This window comes from Mastomys coucha, unplaced genomic scaffold, assembly GCF_008632895.1.
Source record: "Mastomys coucha isolate ucsf_1 unplaced genomic scaffold, UCSF_Mcou_1 pScaffold5, whole genome shotgun sequence".
NCBI classification, from domain to species: domain Eukaryota; kingdom Metazoa; phylum Chordata; class Mammalia; order Rodentia; family Muridae; genus Mastomys; species Mastomys coucha.
Window position 1 is genome coordinate 53,486,603 of NW_022196911.1, and position 16,613 is coordinate 53,503,215.

The following is a 16,613-nucleotide window of genomic DNA, read 5'->3' on the forward strand; positions in this document are numbered from 1 at the left end:
AGGAGGAGGGGGAGGAGGAGGGAAGGAGAAGGAGAAGGAGAGAAGGAGAGGGAGAAGGAGGGAAGGAGAAAGAGAAGGAGAGAAGGAGAATGAGAAGGAGGAGAGGAGAAGGAGAGTGAGAGGAGAATGAGAAGGAGAAGGAGGAGGAGGAGGAGAAGGAGGAGGAGAGAAGGAGAAACAGAGGGAGAAGGAGAGGGAGAGGAAGAGGAGGAGGAGGAAGAAGAAGAAGAAGAAAAAAGAAGAAGAAAAAGAAGAAGAAGAAGAAGAAGAAGAAGAAGAAGAAGAAGAAGAAGAAGAAGAAGAAGGAGAAGAAGAAAAGAGAGAGAGAGATATGCTGTGTTCAGTTCATTTCCTCCTTTTGTTCTGTGTAAGACTACAGCCCACAGAAGGGCACCACCCACATTCAGAGTTGACTTTTCCACCTTAAGTCTATAAACTCCCTTACTGAAGTGCCCAGAGAACTGCCTATTAGGTGACTCTAGAACTTGTCCAGTTGACAACCAATATCAACCGCCACAGAGTTCTTTACTTATTTAACAAACGTTATCCTCAATTATCTTATCTTTGTGTTTTTTGGTGGACAGTGAGTGTGGTTGCTTTCTTAAACTTTCGTCTGGGTATGTTTCTCATTGATGTGTAAAGATGTAAATTCTGAAACACACCATTTTATGGAGAAGGAAATTGTAACCTTGGAAAGAGCACTGACTCACAGCTCATAAGTGGCTCTAGTATGTTGCAAGCAGCCCAGGCCCTCTTTGGCCGCCATCTAAGCTGCTTATGAGGAGGACAAATATAGAATATTAAAATGGGCTCAGGAGGAGGGTGTGAACACAGTCTTGTAAATTCTCCATAAACTGGTTTCTTTTGTCAATTGACAATCCTTTAGTGAGCTTTGTCTGATTCCTTAAGCAAGACACACTGTTCCAAAGCCAACGGGACTTTTTGGGCCATCCTGCCTGTCTAGCTCCTTGCCTGGTTTCTTTTCAGTTCTCAGTAGGCTCTTCCTTGCTGGAATATTGTGTGCTTATGGAGTTGCCTTGTTATTTCCTGTATTTTGCTCCATTTTAATTCTATGACAACACTGCAATTTGCTTAGATCTATACATGTCTGTCTGCTTGTAGTTGTTTTCATTAGATTTTTAAAAACTTGGGAGGGCAGCTTTTCTGTTAGTGCCTTGTTGAATAAAAGTAAATTTAAAGCTTGGTGGTGAGGATTCATGGGAAAAAAATAAAAGTCAATGGAGGAAGGGGGCTTTCACCTCTTAATGTAAATTTTATTTATGTGTGTGTGTGTGTGTGTGTGTCTGTGTGAGTGCATGGCATGTGTGTTTTGGTGCTCAAAGGGGCCAGAAGAGGCTGTCAAATCCCTCAGGGCTGGAAGTGGCTATAAGCTAGCTTGACACGGATGCTGGGGTCTGGGTCGTCTGCTCACAAGTTTTGTAGACATGATTATGCTGAAAATTTCCTGTGCTGGTTAGTGGATTTGCACCTAGACAGATGCTTACCCGAAAGGGCCCTGTTGGTGGCTTTGCCCGAATCACTGAGATCACTGTGACAAGTCCCTCAGGCCAGCCTTAGAGTCTTCTGTGCATTGTGCAAAGATTATCAAATCTTTCTCTCTTAATCTTTTCTGTTTATTTGTTTTGATTTCGATACTACTGTACTTGATTTGAACAACAAAACATAAGCAAGCATTTTGGTACAGCTTATAGAAATGATAAAGATTAACTCCCAAATCTCTTGATCTTTACAACCAATTAGTTATTGTAGCTGCTCCTTTTCTCTCGAGTGAAGAAACAGATTCAAGTACTATGTAAGCTCTCAAGCTTGCTTGTCTTATAGGTGGCAGGGTGCACTCCGAGGCTGGCCTTCACTCAGATTACTATTCTGTGTGACCTTGTGTGTCCCTCTAGTCTGACAGAGTCTCAGATGTGAGCTGCGACCTATCCATTGCTCTTGTGGCCTCTTATGGCCTATATGCATGTATGTCAAATGTCTTCCCCACAATCTTTTCCATTTTAAAATAGATTTACTTAAAATTTTTTTTAATGTGTAGAAGAAGTGTTAGTGTACCGCACACATGAAATGAAATGCGATTGGAGGCCAGAACACATCACAAGATCCACCAGAACTGGAGTTCCTGGTGGTTGTGAGCTACCACAAGGGTGTTGGGAACTGAACTGGGATCCTCTCTGCAAGAGCAGCCAGTGTTCTTAACCTCTGAGCCATCTTCCCATGTTCCTATGCTCTAATTAAATTTCTTAGAATAACTTAAGAGGTGAGTAGTGATGGTTTTCTCTCTTGGAAGACAGGAATGGAACTTGAGAATCATCATCTCAAAGAGTAGCGTGGACCGTGGGGAAGCTTGTGTCTCAGGTTGTGCATGGGTCCTCTGCAAAATGAGTGTGTGTGTAGGAACATTGAGGGCTGTAGTTTTGGTTACTTTTAAGTCTGTTTTAATATTACAGCTAGAGGAGGAAGGCAGCCAATGAGAGCTCCCAGAAGCAAGCAGAGGGCAGATAGGACAAGGGCTGTTGCTTTTTTTTTTTTTGGTTTTTCGAGACAGGGTTTCTCTGTATAGCCCTGGCTGTCCTGGAACTCACTCTGTAGACCAGGCTGGCCTCGAACTCAGAAATCCGCCTGCCTCTGCCTCCCAGGTGCTGGGATTAAAGGCGTGTGCCACCACCGCCCGGCTGGGGCTGTTGCTTTTGATGGAATCCTCTGGCGAACTCTTCCCTGATGACTCTGCACACTTGACTACAATGAAGCTCTTTGGGGAAAATCGCATCCAAGCTTTGCTGGAGACTGAGAGAAACTCTGGGAGGAAACCACTTCCTATAGTTGCTCCAGGTTTACATACATACATACATACATACATACATACATACATACATACACTCATAATTCAAACATAGATAACATACATGCATTCATACATAGATAGATAGGTAGATAGGTAGGTAGATAGATAGAGAGACAGATACATTCATCCATCCATCATCCATCCATATATACATACAGCTTTCTGGGACCCAACAAGGCTTGGCTCAGTAGAACCTGGTTTAAGAAGAGGTGACCTCACTCTCTTCCCCAGAAATGGTGGTGCCAGCGTGTCTGAGCCACTTTCAATGATTCTCAGCTCAAGAGTGAAAGTTGGACCAAGCACTGGGACTGGCTTTTCTCCGGTCCTTGGGCATCTTAGCCAGTTAGACTGAGGGTCAGCTTCAGGGAGGTGGTTTCTGACAACATGATGGAATGAGATGTCAGATGTTCAATGACAGATACCTTACCCCTACGGTCTTAGTAGATGGAGTCAGTGTGCCAGCCCTTTGGTAGAGAGGCTCAGTGCACCTGAGCTATGTCGGGATGCAGGGGAAACTGGCTTGTGACTGAAGGTCTCTCTAGACCTCTTTGGGCCTCAGTTTCCTCATTTGTCAAAGGCAATGTGATACCAATCTGTGTACTACTCAGGACATCAAGGGTGCTAAATGCAGGGCTGTTATGGGTGGTCATACAGGGCTTACTAGTCTAGTCCAGAGGCTGTTGTTGCCTTCAGTGTTGATACCAATTGGGAAGCTCGATTGAGATCAACTGTGTGAGTTACTCCAAAAGCTTAACACCCCTCCAACATTCCTGATTAGATAGCCTTGGGAAATGCATGATGAAATGACGTGAGGTTTCCGGGAACAAATAACCAGCAGGTTTTATTTTATTAGGGCTTTCATTTTATTAGGGCTGTTGGGATTTCACACAGGTAATATGGACAGTGAACAAGGTTAATAAGTAACCTATGTGACATGAGGTGCAAAGTCTGCACTCAGACCATATCTTTTTGGTTGCTTTTGCCTCTCTATCATTGGTATCTGATGCTTCTTGAAGAGACTTAACATTGGTTAGTCTAGATTTCCTGTGTCCATCCTCATTCTAACACTTGACAGGGCTTCTCAGAGCTGTCAGGCAAATTCACAGACACTCAAATTCCTCCACTCAAAGTGCATCTGGGACTCCAAAACCTGACCCAGGTTGTGCTTCCTCTACCAGAAGGTTCTGATGTTTCTACTTAAAACCTGATCTTAATCTCTATTTTGCTTGATTATATATTTATTTATGTTCTGTCTTCCTCTTCAGAGAACATTTCAGGAGAGTAAAGGTCACAGACTCTCCCACATGCCTAGCCAGTTTGACATATGGAGGGTGCTCCAGGAGTGTCTAGGGAAGTGTGTGTGTGTGTGTGTGTGTGTGTGTGTGTGTGTGTGTGTATGGAGAGAGAGAGAGAGACAGAGAGAGAGAGACAGAGAGAGAGACAGAGAGAGAGAGAGAGAAGGGAGAGAGCTAGGATAGGCAACAGAGGTATTTATGTATTTTTATTTATTATTTTTGAGACAAGCTCTCATTATGTAGCCTTGATTGGCCCAGAGCTTTCAATGTAGACCAGGCTGGCCTTAAACTAATAGAGATCTGCCTGTCTCAGCCTTCTAAGTTCTGAGATTAAAAGTGGGCACCACCATAGCGGGCTAAGAGATACTTATTTTTTAAGAGCTAAGAACTTCTGAGTTTGAATTCAGTCTGTGGGCATTGGTGTGGGTACATTCATCAACTTCATTCTTGGCAGAGTTGCTCCCTTACTCTCTTAGTGTGTGTGTGGGTGGGTAGGACAACAGAAAGATGACGAGAACCGTAGCATCACATGAGGGACCAGGAGGGGGTCCCAGTGCACCTCACCTAGGCTCTAGTCAATGATGGCTGCTCAGGTGGAACACAGGAAGCCACCCTGGCTGCTAGAGAAGGCAGTCATCCCTGTTGGAGGCCCTGAGTAGAGCCAGCTGTGGGCAGGTTTCCCTTTGTGGCCCACCCATCATCCCAAACACAGTGGGCTTAGCTTTATCTTGGTTGGAAAAATTCTGAAACTGAGTCCAGTTAAGTCATTTGCCAAAAAGACTTGAGACTCTTCTGTATGGTGTGGGCTTCCTGTGATCCATCCCACCCTGCCCTATGTTGAGACTCTTCTGTATGGTGTGGCCTTCCTGTGATCCATCCCACCCTGCCCCATGACCTGCCATGGGCAAGCCTGTTACATTTTCCTTTCATAGCTGGGATTTCTCATCTATAAATGAGGATTTTGCCAGAACCGGGAGTCGACTGTAAATCAAGCTTTGATTCAGGAATGCTATTCCCAGGTTATGGAAGTGAGTCAGTAGGCTACGGCCGGCACTGGAAGATGCCAGGAACACACTGTCCTCTCATACATGGCGGGAAAGGAAGGTGCTTGCAGTTCCTGGTCTCAGAGAGAACACCACCTACATAGGGGCCAAGGGTTAAGTAGCCTGATCACTATGGTTGGGCAGGGCACTGTCTAACAGCTCTAAGCTGGGGCCTGGCTAACAAAAAGGCCCCTCCCCAGAAGGCAGCTGGGCTTTGAGATCATACAGCCACATACTATATAAGGCCTCTCCCCACTCCTGCACCAACACATTGACAGGTTCCATCTTCCTCGGGATAGTGTCCTTTGCTGGACCCAGAAGGTGAGGGGACTCTGAGGTTGGAGCCTGATCCTGATCCTGGGGTTTGTGTGTGGGGGAATCTGAATCCTGGAGGTGGCGGGGGGGCATTCAGGGAACTCAGGCTTGCTCTGGCTAGTGTTCAGGATATTCTTGAGGTCCAGTGTAGCCCACTGCTATCCCGATCTCGAGATGGGCAGGCTGTAGCAGAGGTTGAGGCTGGGATAGGGGGTTTACATGGCATTCTGTTGTCAGTGTGGCACACTCTCTCTGAGCTCTGGCAGATGGCAGAAATTGTAGAAGCACGTTACATGACTGCTGAATGTTGCAAGTCAGGAAGGGGACTGGAGATGGAGTTCAAGTGGCGGAGCGTTTGTCTAAGATGCAGGAAGTGCTGGGTTCCATCCCTTGTGCCTCAGAGACTGGGTATTGTGGAGGCCTGTCATCCAAGAACTCAAGGTACAGAGGCAGGAGGATTAGAAGTTAAAGGTCATCCTTGATTACTAAGTCAGTTTGAGGCTATCCTGGGCTACACAAGACCCTTATTCTTCTGGCCAATAGAAGTGATTGACAGGCCTCATGTCCCACTACAGGATTGCCCCTTGGCTCTGCTTCTCTGCTGTCTGCTAGCCAGGTCCTCACTTTTCTGGGTCTGGAAATAAGGCTCACCATCAGGCTGGTGGTGGAACTGAGGTGATCCGTGCTATGATGGTCCTTCTATGGTTGCCTCTCTCCACCTCTTTTATCTCTCTTCCTCTCCTCCTTCCCAGTAATTAGGCTCTAGAAGTCTAGAGTGAGCATGTCCTGCTTTGAGCCTGCTTTTGCTCTTCCCTGCTGTTGCATGTCTGGGGAGCGTAGACACCAGCCTGGCTTGTGGTAGCGCTTTTTGGGTGCAGGAGGGTGGTGTTAGGGGGTGCCCCATGGGATGCAACAGTTCTGTCTGCCCTGGCTCGGGGCAGCTGCTCAGCACATGTGGCTACTGAGCATCTGAACAGCGGGTCCTGTATTGACAGACAGGTACACACCTGTCTGTCAATACAGATGATAACAACGTTATCTCCCTTGAGTGGATTAACCCGAGGAGCCACATTAGCCATGGCTGCCATTTATAGGGTAAATATGATCATGACCAGGGAGTGCTCCATGCAAATGTTTGCTTTCTGTGTCATGCTGCTATTCAGGCAAAGAGGAAGCTCCCAGAGCTGTGACCTAGGATCCTAACGAATGTGGCAAAAACCTAGCAAGCCTCAAAGAGCTAATTCAGATGATTTGCAGGTAGAGACTGCTAGGTACTGAGAAATTGGTGACACTGTAATCCGACTCAGGAGCTTTGACCTGTCCAGGCCTGGGGTTTTGAGGTGTGCCATGAGTGTTGGGTGGCAGAGTGGAATGGGTGTGTTCCAGCTCTGAAATCTCTCTGGAGGAAGAGCTTGATTTTGAGGGCATTTCTCTCATCTCAGTTTTGACCAGGTTCTAAGAATAGTACCGGGTCGCTGCGGTGGACAGACAAGTGTGTGTGAAGGGCTAGGAGCATAGCAAGGGCTCACAGGTATCTGCATAGGTGGTGGCAGCTAAGCCCCTGAGCATCATAGCGAAGGAGTGCAGGTGACTCCCGGAGAGAGGTTACCCATTGCATTATGGAGTGTGGAGGGGGACACAGGATCCATGTCGGGGGAGCTGAGGGGAAGCTGAGGGGAATACAGAACCAGAGGGAAGTGAGGAGGACACAGAAGCCAGGGCAGCTCTTTTTATCTAGGACACTGTTAAGATCTGAATCTCAAGTATCCCTCAAAGGCTCATGGCCTGGTCATCAGCCTGCAGCTCTACAGTGAGGTGCTGGGACCTTTAGGAGGGTGCCTAGAAGAAGTTAGCTCATTGAGGGAGACAATGGGGCACTCTCCTCTTTCCTTGTACTTTCCTGGTTGCCATATGTGAGCAGACCTCCTTCCTCACAGGCCCATATGATAGGTAAAGATGACGGACACTTTTTTATTTTAAGATTTACTTATTTATTTTAATGTATGTGAGTACACTGTCAAGTTGCTTGCTTGCTGTCTTCAAACATACCAGAAGAGGACATCAGATCTCATTACAGATGGTTGTGAGCTACCCACCATGTGGTTGCTGGGACTTGAACTCAGGACCTTTGGAAGAGCAGTCAGTGCTCTTAGCCGCTGAGCCATCTCACCAGCCTCACTGACACTTTTGAAGGCATCGGTTACAGTGAATCTTTCTTCCTTATAAATTGATGATCTCAGGCGTTTTGTTGGAGTGACAGAAACCTGATAGGCACAAACTTTGGCCCCAGCAGAATTGGAAATCGGCCCATCTGCCCACCTGCAGCTTAAACTCAACCTGGCGTTAGGACTGCATGGACACAAGTCACCGCCTTGTGCACCCCTGCAGGACTCTAGTTTATATTTTCCCCAGACACAAGGACAGAGTCGTCGTTTCAGTGTCTTTAAAACACTCTTTGGTGGTAGGCATTTCTCTAAGATCCTGGGCTGCCCCCTGTGTCTCTCCAGGTTTGAGGCTCTTGGCCCCATCCCCTGGGGAAGCCAGCTCCAGCATCATGAGAGGCGTCTTCATTGCTGGTATCATTGCGGCATTCGCCATCACAGTTGTAGGTGAGAGAGGCCACATGGCCCCCTTGGCGACACAGCTTTCTTTTCTACTCTGGCTGAACATTCTTGCTCTTGGTGTCCCGTGGTACCTACCGCCTGGCCTGTTGTGTTGTGTGAGACCCATGTGTCCACTCTGCCTCCAGAAAGACCACTCTGTGACTGGTCAGGGTTGGATTTTCCTGTCGGGGAACGGTGAATGATGAGGGCTAAACTAATGGGCGTGGCTTCATCTCATATCAGCTTCGGGGATCCTCAGAGAACAGTTGGGTGTCCGATCTGGATATTTTTCCTGTCGCAGGTGTGGTGCTCCGTGAACGTCTGCTGGTTGTTGACTGTATTCTGTAAATTCTTTGTCCTCTCAGATTCCCTGGACTGTAGACAGTGTTACATGTACAACAGCACCTGTGAGGCCAATGCCACCCAATGCGGTGAAGGGTACTTCAGTTGTGTGGAGTCCTCTGTCAACTCCACTCTAGGTGAGTGGGCCTGCTATCTCTGAGATTTGTGGGAGGTGGGAGCTAAAGAAGGTTAGCACAGAGGAAGGATACCTGAGACAGGGCTGGGCTGTACAGTGCAGAGAGACTACCAGGTCATGGGAACAACTCCCCAGTGGCTGAGGTGAGCAGGAGCTGGATGGGAAATGGGCACAGAATCAAACAATCGGATGAGCCCTGTGGTGTCGTGGAAATCACTTCCATTGATTGAAACCTCACTGTGGATACATTATTATAGGTGTAAACAGCAAGAACAACTCAGAGCTGAATAAGAGGCAGGTGTTTTGCCTCAGACATTTGTATTATTATTATTTTTTTTTACCAGCCATCTCTTCCTTCCATAGCACCGCTCCTCTCTTTTCTAGATCAAATGGGTTTTAGTCAGCGAATGCCACCCCAGGCAATCTGATCTCTGGGAATCTCTCAGGGTACTTATTGGTCTTCCATGCACAAAAGCAGTAAGGACGATAGCTGACATCTAAGCAAGGGCGCTCAGGAGATGGGGTCAATCAGTGAAGTGCTTGCTGCATAAAGCATGAGGACCCAAGAGTATCCTTCAGCATCTATGGACAAAGGGTAGGCATGGTAGTGCATGCCTTTAACCTCGGCATGGGGCCCCTAAGACCAGAAGAACCTGTAGCTTGATGGCCAGCCAGCCTAAAACTGGTGAGGTCCAGACTACCTCAAGACCTTTTTTCAAAAAATAAGGCAGAGAGTCATTGAGGAAGCTGATGTCAATCTCAACTGCTCGAATGCTGGAATTATGATTATATGCCAACATGGCCAGCTAACTTTACTTAATTTTTTTTGGTGGTGGTGGTGGTGGTGGTGGTGGTGGTGGTGGTGTGTGTGTGTGTGTGTGTGTGTGTGTGTGTGTGTGTGTGTGTGGTGTGCTGGGCATTAAATACAGGGCTCTGCATGTGCCAGACAGACAAGCACTCTACCACAGAACAACAATCCCAATCCCTTAATTTATTTATTTTGACTAATCCACATTTAATGTAACAGTCACATGCAGTTGATGTTTCTGTATTGCATAGTTCTGACTGGATTTTCATACAGTTTCTAGGAAGGAACCACAATTGCTACTGTGATATTGAATCATATACAAAATCCCACTATGTCTGCTTTATTATTTTTTGAGATGTTAAGACAAATTAGTGGCCTGGGAGGGTGCTGTTTATGTTAGACTAGACCACCATTTTTCTGGTGTCCCTCCTGCCTAAGCGGTTTACCCAACCTTTTGACATCATGATACAACATTGTCACCATAAAACTCATGTTCAAGAACAAGAGATGTAGTTAACAGTGGCAAGAACAAAACCATGAAAACTTTTAACAGTATGTAAGTTTACAACTTTGTGCTGGGCTCACTTACATGTCTTCTGGGTTTCTGAGATCACACGAGAGAGGCTCAGAAGGTGTTAGCTTAGCTAATGGCAGAGTTTAACCCATCTCTCTGTTAATCTGATGGAAGAAAGAATTCTCTGATAAGGAGCAGTTTTCTCTTTGTTTTGTTTGTTTGTTCGTTTTGTTTGTTTGCTTATTTTGTTTCCAAGATAAGGTCTCACCATGTAGCCTTGGCTGGCCTGGAACTCACTATGTACACCAGGCTGGCCTTGAACTCACTGAGATCTACCTTCTTCTACTTCCAAAGTTCTGGGGTTAAAGACATGCCACTACCACCCTGCTGGGTTCTTCTTGGTATAAGAATTCTTCTCCAGTCTCTCCCAAACTGTGCTAAGCAGAGGTTTATGTCCTTGTCTGAAGCATCGTCTTCTCAGGATGCTGCTCTCCCTGAAGCTTCTCCAGGTACTAACAGTCTGTGTTTGCCTTGGTGTAGGAGGGAGCCTCCATTTATACCAGAACAAGTTCTGCTCCGAATTGAATTGCACCGAGAGTAGCACGAAGGTGGCTTTCACTGTGCATCTATTTGATGACCAAAGATACCATTTTGCAAGCCAGTGCTGCCAAGGAAAGGAATGCAATGTCACCCACGATGGTTTGTACAGGGCCCAGCAGCCTGTCCTGGGCCACACCTCCATACTCCACCCTTGCTTTTCTGTCTGCTTTGCTTGGCTGGGGGTGGATGTCTCAAGTCCAGGCACTTCTGCACACAGCTGGATAACATTAGCATCTGACTTGTAGCAGTTACACAAGAAACATGGGGGATGCTCAACCAGCTCAAATATCATGCTTCCCCTTCAGGGAAGACAAGGAATTCATGGGTCATTCTTGTGGCAAGTGAAGCGAATGCTCGTTAGTCATTTTTAAGTTTTGTGATCTCAGGGACTCAACTAAGGAGTTCTTTTAGACAGTGTCTCCCGCAGTCTAGACTCACCTCAAACTTGCTATGGAGCCAAGGATGACCTTCACTCAGCCTTCCTGCCTGTGCCTCCTGAGTACTGGGATTATAGGTGTGTGTTACCGTGCCTGGCAACACTCTGAGTCTCAGTAACAACTGAAAGCTCCCCAGGTCTTTTGTTTATATGGTCTCCATCTGCCAACATCTACCAGGTTAGAAATTAAAGCTAAGCCAATTCACAAATCTTAATTCAAATACTTAAAATGAAATCAGCTAGTGAAGCAGGGTTGCACACGCTTTTAATCCCAGTGCTCCCTTGGAGGTAGTAGAGGTAGCTAGATCTCTATTAAGTTCAAGGCCAGCCTGGGCCACATAGTGAGACTCTGTTTCAAAAAACAAAAACAAATAGTAAATTATATCTATTAATACTAGTAAGAGTTTTACTTAGAAACATCCAAAAATAATGAGTAGTATATATATAAATAGATATACTAATATATAATATATGCTAATATGTATATACATATATACTAATATATACACTATTTATTAAAATACATATTATGTGTATGTGTGTGCATTTATATGCTTCACGCATAGCAAAAGTGGTATTGGCTCCTCTGGAGTTGGAGTTATAGAGTTGTAATATGCCAGGTTTATGGGAACTGAACCTGGGTCCTCTGGAAGAGCAGCCTATGCTCTTAATTACTAAGTTATCTCTCTAGCCACCCTGTCCCCACATATATTTTTTTCCTAGAGTGTTAGAAAGGCTTAGAAGGAAGCTCGGATCTCAGATTTGCTTGTGTATTTAATCTGCTTTGGTCTCTTCCACTATGTGGGGCTTCTGGAAAATTCCACCTCATGCACACAAGGTCACAGGAGTAGTAAAAGAAGCAGATAACATCTTGTTTTATAAAAGCGGTTTTAATCTTTTGGAATCTCTGCCAGTCTCAGGGACCCAGGAGTTCCTGGATCACAGTTTGAGAAGTGGTTTTCTACATCAAAGCCTTCATTTAGAACAACGGTTCTCAACCCTGGATCACAACCATTAGAACCCCCAACCATAGGTTTATTTCTGTTGCTACTTCATAACTGTAACTTTGCTACTGAGCAGTGTCTCAGTTCCTGAGACCACTGGAAATACGTGCTTGTCTGATGGTCAGGACCCACAGGTTGAGAACCACTGATTCAGAAGAAGAAACAAAACAAAACAAAACAAAAAAATGTGGGCAGAGATGGTGAATTTCATCATCATAAGCGCAGGCAGTTAATCTCGTTCTCAATGTGATTTAAAAGTTTTTTTTTCTCCACCACAATATGAAAGTGGACCATTTTCTTCTGCTTAGAACAAGTCTTAATGCCAATCAGACACCTGTTGGCTAAGGCTCCAAACAGCTGACGTCACATTGACTATAGCTTGTATCCTTTTGTTTCTCGCTTATGTCTACCCCACAGCACTGTGGATTGCCATTCTTGAGAACTGGCAGGCCTACAAGGGTGGATCTCAGGAGTTGTGCATAGGAAACCTCTGGGCAAAGCATGTGTCTTTGGGGCTAGATCTGAGGCTCCCTGAATGTAGACTTTCCAGTAGCTTTTCTGCATGCTTATCCCCACTTCTCAGGACAGTGTGATAACACGGATCTAAGTAATAATGGCTTTCCTCTACCCAGAATCTGCCAAGCAGAACTTCACTAACACGCAGTGCATGTCTTGCTATGGTAACAACAAAACACTCTGCGAGCAGAAACCCCAGCAGTGTTATGAAGGAGAACAATGTGTCCACATGGTTGCGGAGCTTACAAATGGTAAGTCTGGAGCTTCTGCTGCTTAAACCTGCTCAAATTGAAACAAGAGTCAAGTGTTGAGCCAAGGCAGAGGAGCTGGATTAGCTCAGGATGTCTTTCAGTCAGAGACTGCCAGGAAGCCTTCTGCGGGTGGCTGCTTCCGCTCTTTGTCCAGGGCTATATCTGGTTGCCATTCTCCTGCCATTCTGTAGTCACACCCCAGGTTCAGTTATTTGATTGTATGGCCCTCCTGGCACTTGCTTCTTTACTGAGCTGCCATTGCTCTTTAGGTGTGGACATGTGTGACTTTTATTTGTTTTTAATACTTATATATATACTTTTCCTCTACATCTTGAGAGGTGTTGTCTTGGGGCAGCTAGGGCTATCTGGTTATTTCTTTTCTTCTACAAAAGAAACCTGAGAATGGCCATCATTTTGCCAGAGTCCCCGGCCAACCTGACAGCAACTTGCACAGCTTCTTGCTAAAGGACCAGCCCTGGTGCCACTACAGCCCTGTAACTAGGTCCTTATTCTCCTAGAAGAGAGTGGATCTCTGCTGGTCCTTTGTGGTGGTGGGTGGTGGGTGGAGTGGTGGGTGGAGAGGAGGATAGTGGGGCAAGGCTGGGGCCGTCTCAGGAGTCAGGGCCGGAAGTGAATGTGTAGTGTCCTCTTACACACTACAATGCCGGGAACCAATGTGTCCATCTTGGCTAGCGGACCTCTTGGGGATGTGGTCTGGTGATGTCCAAGAAGAAGAAGAAGAAGAAGAAGAGGAAGAAAAAAAAGATACCAGTCAAAACCAAACAACCAGCCTGTCTCAGCTAAAACACAGCTCAGACTAATACAAGCTTAAGACCTGAAACCCGAAGACAAATTTCATTTCCATTTCTGCTTAATGTTAACTTCAGAGCTTAACTAGAATCACGGAGCTTTCAGTGTATCCAAGTATTCTAATTTTTTTTAAAACCTTTAAAACTATTTTTATTTACAGTAAAGCTGGGTTAAGGCACAGACACCTCCCATGTACCTTTGCTGCCTGGCTCATGTGTAAATGCAGCCATTGTCAAAGCTCTCACCACAGTGGTGAACCTACACCGGCACTCACTGTCACCCAAGTCCTCAGTTTACCTCAGGGCCAATCCTGATATAGTCCATTCCACCAGGATAGTGTAACCTAGAGGACGGCCTTGTCTTCAAAGGCGTCTGTGACCACCTGTTCAAGCTTTCCTTCTACCCACCAAGCCTCTGGCAGGCTCCGGCAGGCTCCGGCAGGCTCCGGCAGGCTCTGGCAGCCACCGGCCTTTTTTACTGCCTCTGTAAAATTTCATATCTCAGAATGTCTGCTCTCTCTCTCTCCCTTTCACTTTCTCAGTCTCTCTGTTTTTCTGTCTGTCTTCTCTAACTCCCAGAGGCCTCACATATGCAAAACACACAATCTTCCACTGCAAAAGGTCACGCTTTCCTTTTGAAATGCTCCAGGTACCCACCAGGCCCTGTTTTTTTATTTTTATTTTTTAAAGATTTTTTTTTATTTATTACATGTAAGTACACTGTAGCTGTCTTCAGAGGAGGGAGTCAGATCTCATTACAGATGTTTGTGAGCCACCATGTAGTTGCTGGGATTTGAACTCAGGACCTTCAGAAGAGCAGTCGGTGCACTTAACCACTGAGCCATCTCACCAGCCCAGGCCCTGGTTTTTAATTCTGAAGTTGTGCCTAAAGGCAGCAACAGCAGCAAGGAATTTCTATCCTCATCTTGTCCCCATGTCTCCTGGTGATGTTGCCTCCTTAATGCTCAAAGCCAGGTAGACCACAAAAGGATTTTTTCTTGCTTGTCAAGATGCGCCAAGCACCGTACTTCCTGACGCAGAGTATCTCAGCTCTCAGCACTGGTACCTGGAGTGAAGCAAGAGCAAACTGCTTTCTTCCTGGGGTTCGGTGGTCTCTTTCACACAGCACGCTCTGACTGCACTGAGTCCCTTCATACACTTGCGTCCCTTCAGTCCTCAGCAAGCTCCGTGTTTCCTAGGGACAGTTGAGTTGTGGCTGACAGACCCGTAGGGGCACAACCCCTCAGAAGCAGCTGCTGTTACAGCTATGTCTTTGAAAGAGCCATAGACCTTTCCCTGCAACTTGAATCTGAAACTATGTTTAAACAAACAGAGCTCTGAGTTAAGACAGAAATGCTGAGAATTTCTTGCGCACTTTCTGTTGGCTTTTCTTTTCTTTTCTTTTTTTTTTCTCAAACTCAGACAAGAAGAAGTCAGATCCAGAGAAGTAAGATTTCTGAAAGGAAATGCTGAGTGGCAGGGTGGAGCCTAGGGTGCCTCCTGACTCATTCTTTTCTGAATGGAGAGTTGTGAGAAAGAACAGACCCCGAGCATGTCACCCATGCTTGCCTTTTCCTTTTGATTCCTCCTCCCCTCTCTCCTCTTTCTCTACTCCTTCCTTCTTTTGCCCTTCTCCGCCCTTTTGTATTTTTCTTGATAGAGTCTTGCCACATAGCTGAGGCTGGCCTTGAACTCATGATCTTCCCGCTACAGTCTTGCAAGTACTGGGCTTGCAGGTGTGCACCACCGTACCTGGTTTGGTTTTGGCTTTTTCATCGGACAGCTCCACAGGAGCATGAGACAGGGCATCCAAGATCCAGTTCCCAGCTCTCTTTTAAGTCTGGGTTTGCAATCTACCTCTCACAGCCACAGTGGCTTTTGGGGTTGGGGGAGGAGGTGCCTGGACGCTGACCTCTATAGTTCTTGTACTGCTACTGTGTGGTGTTCTTAACTCTGGGCTTCTTCCTTACAGACGGCTTCCAGGAGTCGAGGGGCTGTTGCACATTGTTCAACTCTTTACAGATGAATAAGTGCATGGGCTGGGGCTTGGGCAGAGGTTTGTGCAGAGTTCTGATTATCTCATTTATCCCTTCAGGCACTGGCAGAGTGGAGCTGAAGGGCTGTTCCGATATCAGCAACTCTACTTGTCAATTACTGTCCAAAGGGAACATAACAGTTGGAGAGTTCATTTTCAAGTCGGTTGAATGCACGGGGTCTACCGAGCTCAACTTGACCACTGTGACCCCACCAGGCATCAATACTTCCTCTGCCACCGTTACCCCACCAGGCAAAAACACTTCCTCCACCACCGTTACCCCATCAGCCAGCATGGGCATCAGAGCTTCTTTCACCTCCTCTATCTTTGGCAGCCTCCTTCTTCTGAAGCTGCTGTTCTGAGGTCCCTGGGCTCTGCTCCATTCAGTGTCCCATGGGTGTTAACACCTTTCTATTCACATACCTTCCAGTTAAACTATCCAGTGGGTTGGAAGTCACAGGATTTTGGGCAATGCTAGCAGCCACAGTATCTCCTTTATTAAAGTGTTGCTAGAGGTTTAGACAATCTGTTCTGATATGTTTGGGGCTGGTTGTCGTTCAAGTCACTGCGCAGCCCTTCTCAGCTCTGGGTGGAGGTGGGTCTTTGCTTTGGAGATAGGTGCTTCTTTGCCTCAGGACTCAATGACATCTCTGTTCCTGATCCATCTTGCTTCTGAGAAGCCTAAACTCACAGCCTTGCTGGTACTTTCTACTAGCATCCCTGCACTCCAGCATCCTTGTACTCCAGCATCCTTGCACTCCAGCATCCCTGCACTCCAGCATTCCTGCACTCCAGCATCCTTGCACTCCAGCATCCCTGCACTCCAGCATCCCTGCACTCCAGCATCCCTACACTCCAGCATCCCTGCACTCCAGCATCCCTGCACTCCAGCATCCTTGCACTCCAGCATCCCTGCACTCCAGCATCCCTGCACTCCAGCATCCCTACACTCCAGCATCTTTGTACTCCAGCATCCTTATACTCCAGCATCCCTATACTCCAGCATCCCTGCATTCCAGCATTCCTGCACTTCAGCATCCTTG

General features: G+C 46.5%; 1 protein-coding gene across 1 annotated transcript; it reads left to right on the forward strand.

The window, feature by feature from the left end:
* Positions 1 to 5,385: 5,385 nt before the first annotated feature.
* LOC116078884 (ly6/PLAUR domain-containing protein 8-like) lies at positions 5,386 to 16,092 on the forward strand. The gene is made up of 6 exons (XM_031354247.1): positions 5,386 to 5,522; positions 8,024 to 8,125; positions 8,485 to 8,598; positions 10,460 to 10,618; positions 12,592 to 12,726; positions 15,631 to 16,092. Exons 2-6 carry the CDS (start codon positions 8,071 to 8,073, stop codon positions 15,930 to 15,932), a joined length of 765 nt encoding a protein of 254 aa, XP_031210107.1. The 5' UTR covers positions 5,386 to 5,522; positions 8,024 to 8,070; the 3' UTR covers positions 15,933 to 16,092.
* The last annotated feature ends 521 nt before the right edge of the window (positions 16,093 to 16,613 follow it).

Bases quoted from the DNA above. Each gene is read 5' to 3' on its own strand.
- LOC116078884 (XM_031354247.1), top strand. From the start codon at position 8,071: ATGAGAGGCGTCTTCATTGCTGGTATCATTGCGGCATTCGCCATCACA. The intron at 8,126-8,484 runs GTGAGAGAGGCC...TTGTCCTCTCAG, and splicing joins ATTCGCCATCACAGTTGTAG to ATTCCCTGGACTGTAGACAG. The intron at 8,599-10,459 runs GTGAGTGGGCCT...GCCTTGGTGTAG, and splicing joins CTCTGTCAACTCCACTCTAG to GAGGGAGCCTCCATTTATAC.